General features: G+C 41.9%; 1 protein-coding gene across 1 annotated transcript in view; it reads left to right on the forward strand.

The window, feature by feature from the left end:
* The first annotated feature begins 1,327 nt into the window (after nt 1-1,327).
* Nucleotides 1,328-7,312, forward strand: part of LOC125485682 (testis-expressed protein 47-like) — a 20,475-nt gene continuing 14,490 nt past the window's right edge. The window contains exons 1-3 of the mRNA XM_048609704.1: nt 1,328-1,396; nt 6,006-6,111; nt 6,568-6,671. Of these exons, the coding sequence (XP_048465661.1) occupies nt 1,328-1,396; nt 6,006-6,111; nt 6,568-6,671 (279 nt within the window). The remainder of the gene's footprint in view (nt 1,397-6,005; nt 6,112-6,567; nt 6,672-7,312) is intronic.

Consider the following 7,312-nt stretch of genomic DNA (forward strand, 5'->3'; position numbering starts at 1 on the left):
AAGAGGGAAAAAGTCACTTGATGTCATTGTCACGTGATCTAACCATGATCCAGACCATGACAGTTTTGGTAGGAGAGACTCCTAGAGGCAAGTAAGATCCGTCTTCACAATGATGATATCCTCCAGCGTTTTGTATGTTGTATGGCATTACCATTACACTAAATGGAGCAATTTTGAACAAACTTAGCAACTCAAAAATGGGCATTCATGGGGCCCTGAGACAGCAGCAGAACTGAATGTATAAACAAACATGCATTCTGTAAAGGCAATGATACCTGATAATATTCCAACAATTGTACTAAAGACTTGTTCTCAAGAGTTAGCGACAAGCCTAGCCAAGCTGTTTCAGTAGAGCGACAGTATTGGCATCTACCCAGCAATATGGAAAACTGCCTCAGTAAGTCCTGTGGATGAAAAGCAGAACACATTCTACCTTGCCGGTTTATATAAGTAGAAATCTGTTAAGGTCAGTTATTATTTTCAATGACTGAGCCTCCACAGTCTTCTGAGGTAGAATCCAAAGATTTACTCTGAGTGAAGAAATTCCTCCACTTCTCAGTCCTAAATGGCCTGTGCCTTGTTGTGAGACAGTGTTTTCTGGTTCCAGACCCCTCATTGGGTAATATTTCTTCTGCATCTACCCTGTCGATCCCTGCAAGAACTTCATATGTTTGAATAAGATTACCTCTCGTTCTTCTGAACTCCAGAGAATATTTAACTTTTCCATACAGGACAATTGCTCCATCCCAGGAATTATTTTGGTGAACTTTTGCTTCACATCATCGATTGCAACTACATCTTTTCATCACGAAGGAGGCCAAAACTGTATACAAAATCCCAAATGTGGTCCCACCAAAGGATTTATATAATTCCATCAAGATATCCTATACTCAAGTCTTTATGTAACAAAGGCCAATGTAGCATTTACCTTCTTAATTGCTTGCTGTACCTGGATTTCAATTTTCAGTGGCTTATGAACAAGGACATCCAAGTTCATTTCAAGTTCAACACTTCCTAGCCACTCGCCATTTAAGAAATACTTTAAAGACTGAATGTTACATTGAGTTGTATTGAGTTTTATGGACAGTTTTGTTGCTGCTGGTTCAGGAGTTTTCTCATATCTTACCAAACTCACCTCATTAACTGTCTACCCACCCATATGGCATCTTGCTCATTCAGTTCTTTCCCTATTTTACCACAGGGCATCCCAGATCAACTCACCACTCACCAGATATCCTGGAATTGACTGACATTCCTGGCACCAGTGCCATCCTTAAAAGGCCATTGGACAACTAGACAAGCACTGTCAGTCAGGAGCTGCCTGGACATGGCACACAGGGAGGAAGTGGTGCCACGGCGTGGGGCCAGGATCCTGGAGGTCCTCCTGGATGGGATGGTACACAGGTACGACATCCTGTCCCCCTGGTCCAGCAGTAGCATGACACCAGATGATGCCAGCCTGGTCCAATGTTGCCATCTGGGTTAAAGCAGTCTCAACCACTTGGAGAAATGCCCAGTATTGTGGGAACTAGGTCAAGAACCTTCTCGACTCCAGCAGCATAATTGTCATCAACTTCTGTCTGTGGCCTCATACTTATTTCCATATCTGCTGCTGTACCCACCTCCCACCTAGGTTCATGGCCCACCTTGACAATATTGGTTGCAACATCTTCCCTCCTCACCCTCGTTAACCCCAACACCCAGCACCTCTAACCTGCATGCCCCTTGTACTGCCAACCCACTTCCTTGGGAAGCCTCCCACCGTGCACCAACAGCTGTGCCATCCACTTACATCTCCTGTAATACTCACCTCTCTCATTTCAGGAGGAAAGCAGCTGACAATAGGGCAAAAAGCGTTAAGACGGCTGCCTGACTTTCAGTTTCTCATCTGTTATGCAGAGAGCAACCTGATTCTGACTGGCCAAATGACTGATTGATTTTGACCAAGTCCCTGAGCTGCTATCAGATGCTGTCTTTGACATACTGTGTCAGGTGATTGCCAAGAAATCCATGGATAACACAGTGTGGAGCTGGAGGAGCACAGCAGGCCAGGCAGCATCAGAGGAGCAGGAAAGTTGATGTTTCAGGTTGGGACCCTTCTTCAGAAATGAGGGAGAGGATCCATGGGATCTAGAGGATCTGTCTTTACTGTATTTGTTCATTGAAGTGCTGAGTGGGTTATTTTACCACAGTTTACCTGTTATCCATACTTACCTCATGTTAATTCTGAATGTTAGAGTATAAGTGGTATATAGTAGGTTATTTTACTATTCTACGTCTATAGAGTAGAGTTAATGTTATTTGTTAAAACTGTGAAATGTTGTGGCTTTATTGTTAGAAAGTATATGTGATGTCAAATTGTACATTTTAGACAAAAAATGTTGCTGGTCCCCAGACAGATTGTAACACAAATTTGGCAGTTAATCAGGAATCATGTTCAAGATGCAGCAGAGAAATATCATTCTGGAGAACCTTGCTTGCGTATACAGTTAGTGCCCCACATCCTTCCCAGAGTCTGGATCACAACTTTAACAACCAGAAGTTTACTCAATGACCACTCTGGGTGCTCACATGGCTTCAGTTGTAGCTTTCATTTGTGTCAATGGTAGAATTTGTCAGCCATGTCCGTAAAGGAAAGCCTTTGTCTTCAGAGCCATCTGAATGAACATGTATAAAATGTTCTTTGGAATCTTTTATTGTGATGTGTTCCTGCTGTTTGATTTTGAATGTAGTTGTTGCTAAACAACAGATTCATGTACAACTTGCTGCTATCTTCCCAAAACCCATTCTCGACATGGTGTGAATATTATCACATTCTCTGGGAGCAGGCAAAGCCTCAGAAAACAAAACTGATAAATCATTCTGAAATTGACATCCGAAGATCACCAGACAATTGAGATGACTTCAACAACTTTCACTGTCAGTCATGTATCCACCACCCTATCACAAAATGAGAAACTGGCAGCAGTGGAGAGAAATTCTTTGTACATGACCCTTCATGACCTGCAATGCTTCCTCAACAAGGTATGTCACTGTATATTGGTAGTTTCAAAGTGTAGGTTCACTTAGGGCTCCACTGGGTAAGTGTTTGTCACCAGAGAATGTTGTGTCTTTGCACCTAAGGCAATGACTTATTAAAACCCCCAGTAGAAAGAAAGTTGTTGGGTGTTGCCAAAAGAGAGGTAAGAAACCTTGATCAACTCCAGGACACCTCAGCAGGAATTCCTCAGGGCAATGTCTCAGGTCCGACCACCAATAACATGTCCTCCTTCACAAGGTCAGAAGTGGAGATATTTGTTGAGGATGGCTCAATATTCAGTACTATTTGTGACTCCTCATATACTGAAGCAACTCTTTTTAAAGTCTTCCATTGGGCGCAGCTGTCACTGGCTAGTCCTCAAGGATAACCAGCCTGATGTTGCTGGATGGTAGGAAGTGGATGCCTGTCTGGCTGCAATTTAAATAAGGCACTTGGACCTGTGACCCAACGAGGGAACAACTGGGCTAAGACTTCAGCCCGTCTCTGCCACAGGATTGCCCGGGACTCTCACTTCTTACGTAGGTAATGATCCTATCTCTGTTCTCCACAAGCTTTCATTGGGCTGTTATACCTCTCCCTCACTCAGACATACATGGTTCCCCTTTCATCACCACCACCTCTGAACAGAAATGCCACACCCTCCGAGTTCTGCCATTGCAACCCTCAGCATGTGAGGATTCTACAAGACCATAAGACCATAAGAAACAGGAATGGGAGTAGGCCATTCAGCTCCTTCATTCTACACTGCAATTCATTAGGTTCACAGTTGATCCAACATTCCTCACATCCACTTTCCTGCCCTTTCACCATAACCCTTGATTCCCATACTGACCAAGAATCTATCTATCTCATCCTTAAATATACTCAAGGATTCTGCGTCCACGGTCTCTGTGGCAAGGATTTCCAAAGACTCTCAATTCTCTGGGAGAAGAAATTCCTCTTCGTCCCAGTCTTGGCGTGTTCTGAGACTGTGCCCTCTCGTCCTAGACTCTCCCATGAGGGGCAACATCCCCTCAGCATTTATTCTGTCAAGCTCCTTAAGAATCCTATCTGTTTCAATGAGATCCCCTCTCATTCTTCTAAACTCTGCCCAGCATATAGAACATAGGGTGGCACCTGGGCAGGGGACACCCAAATTGTCCAGCTCTAATTAAGTCCCAGTTCTATCCTGCCTCAGGGATTTTTCTGGCAACTTACAGCTCAGGATCCTTGCTTTGACGCCTTTGAATTATCGCTAACGTCAAAGTTGAGGTTGCTTTGTGATAATAATGTAGAGTTCTCTACTTCTTCAGTAAGGGAAACCAAGGGTTATGGGGAAAAAGAACGAAAGTGGAGTTGAGAATTAGCAGATCAGCCATGATCTCATTGAATGGTGAAGCAGACTTAATGGACCGAATGGCCTGCTTCTGCTCTTATGCCTTGGAATTATTTAAAGCTCAGAGGAAAAAGGCAAAGATACACCAAGTTCTACCCTAAATGTGTTTCTGCAAAATTTCTGAGTGCCCTATTTCAGAAGATGTGCTCCCCTGCACTAACATTTTGGAGAAAAGAAAATTTCAAATCAGTCATAAAATATTCATGCCCTAAGATTCCACAGAGCAATTTTATGATTAAAAATTTGAAAAAACCCTGTATTGCATATATTTAATTTCATTGTTGCCTTTTGAGTGTGAAATATCTCCCAAGTTATCACTTTGGAAACAGAGTCGAGTTTAGAGAAATGACTGAAATGTCCTAATCTGATTTTGATTTCCAGTTTTCCATTTTAACAGAAATTTATTCTGCACAGATTAGTTTATGTCAGCTCATTTGACCCAACGATGACAGACAGGAAACAAATTGCAGGTTTGGAAACAGTTACTACATAAATAATAGATGTTTAAGTCAGATAATAACATTGTGGTTGAAAACAGTCACTGGTAATGAGCAGGGATTGTTATATTAACAGGCTTCATCAGAGGTTGCCCAAGTGTATAGAGCATATCAAGGCATGTTAATGAAGGATCTGGAGAATAGAAACCCCAACCGTACCACTCACCAGAATTGAATAGCACTGCTCCTCTAGCTAGAACATTACTGTATTTCCGGTATACACTGCTGCGCAGGTTTATCTGGAGACAACTGGGAGGAACAGTGGCTCCCAAAGACAGTCCCAGTTAGCAGGCTTCCAATAATGACCCAGGATGTCTCATTAATGATTAACAATGGCCTTGGAGTATTGAAAACCTATGTAGTTAAGGTATCAAATGATTGGGTCAGCTAAGGACATTTCAAAGGCCGTGGGCCCTGACAATATTCTGGAAATAGCACTGAAGATGTGTGCTCAATAACAAGCTATGACCCTAGTTAAGCTGTCCCACTTTAGCGACAAGTCTGGCATTTACGCAGAAATATGGAAAATTGCCCAGCTATGTCCAAGCCACAAAAAGGACATATCCAAACCAGCCAATGAATGCCTCAATAATCTACTTTCAATCATCAGCAAACTGATGGAAGGTGTCATTGATAGTGCTTTCAGGTTCCACTCTCTCAGCAGTAAGGTGTCCACTGACACTCAGTTTGAGTTCTGCCAGGGCCACTCAGTTCATGACCTTCTTACAGCCTTGGCCAAAACAACTGCATTCCAGAGGGGAGGTGACAGTGGAATGCCTTGGACATCACAAAAGCATTTGATTACATTGCCATTCCTTCACTGTTGCTGAAGCAAAGTCCTGGAACTCCCTTCTTAAAAGCACTATGGATGTATTTCTACCAATGACGTGTAGCAGTTCAAGAAGACAGTTCACCATCACCTGCTTCACATCAGTTAGGGATGGACAACAAATGCTGCCAAGCCAGTGACACCAACACCCCAAGTACCAATAATCTAAAAAAATGGAAACAATTTATTTCTAACATTCCATCATTGGTGTTGTCACCTTGGAGATTCTTTGACCCTAAAGAAATCTTGTTCACTTCCCCACAGGAATATTGGAAGGGCATATCAGAAGGTGTTATCGTAATTGTGTGGGATAAAGAAAGGGAATTTATCGTGAAGACTTGGGTGGGGGTCAACATATTTGAAGATGAATGTGAGTTATATCAAAGATAGAGTTACATCAAAGGGTGTAGGTATGTGGAGAATGTTGCAATGAGGGGAAAAGTAGAGAGTGGGATTTAGCAAAGAATGTATTGTGAAGAAGATGTGGCACATCAGACAGTATTATAATGGAGAGTGTGAGATATACCAGAAAGATACAGTGAAGAGAATATAACAGTGTTACATACATTAAAAATTATATCAAAGACAACTACGGTGAGAAAACATTGAAAGTATTAGTAATTCTGTACAGTCAGGGATTATTGGGGAAGGGTAGATAACATCAAAAAATACTACGGTAATGAATTGATTGGGGGAAGTCAGGCAAAAGGGGATTTTTAATTTTATGCTGTGCATTTGCTTTTGTTATTGTTTTAAATGTTTTACAGCTAAATGTTAAGCAGTGCATCTGCTTTTTAAATTGAATTCATCATCTGCTACTTCGTAGATTACTATGAAGCTCTGTTTCACAAAATACACTCCCAGTACCAGGAGATGCCTGTAACAGGATTACTGTTGATGCACTCTACCCACTATATACATCTGCTGGAGGTGAGCAACGTAATGGCCTCACTTTGTACCAGTTTCCTGAAAATAACTCCATCGCTTGTTACGGTAACATTCCATCACAGGGTCCAGTAATGTGTAATCATTCAAAACAGATTCACAATATTAAAACAAATGGTAAACTGTCCTCAGTGTAACACCTCAGCTGTATGTGCCTCAGGAGCAGTGGTTGAAATAATGGAAGTTAACCAATGCACTGTCATCATTTCAAACTGTAAATGTCCTTTGACCAAGAAATACCATGCAATGTATTCGGCGACAAAACCCAAGCACACTCTCTGCTTAGTTGTAATCTGTACCTCACTAGGCAAAGAACACATCATACTTCGGGATAAAATCTGACAGGATTGCTGTTTACTATCCACTTGGTGAATTGCAATTTCAGTTGGATTACAGGCAAACATTGACAAGAAAACACATTGAATAGAAATGCCACAAGTGTTCTGCATCCACAGAGAGGAATGCATCAGTGCTATGTTTTATTCAGCAGTAACATTTCAGCCAATCTTGGTTAATTGATAATGGGTGAAAAATAGGCTTTCTACTGAGAGATAGTAGGAACTGCAGATGCTGGAGAATCTGAGATAACAAGGTGTAGAGCTGGATGAACACAGCAGGCCAAGCAG

The sequence above is a fragment of the Rhincodon typus genome, chromosome 21 (assembly GCF_021869965.1).
Source record: "Rhincodon typus isolate 14 chromosome 21, sRhiTyp1.1, whole genome shotgun sequence".
Classification (NCBI taxonomy): domain Eukaryota; kingdom Metazoa; phylum Chordata; class Chondrichthyes; order Orectolobiformes; family Rhincodontidae; genus Rhincodon; species Rhincodon typus.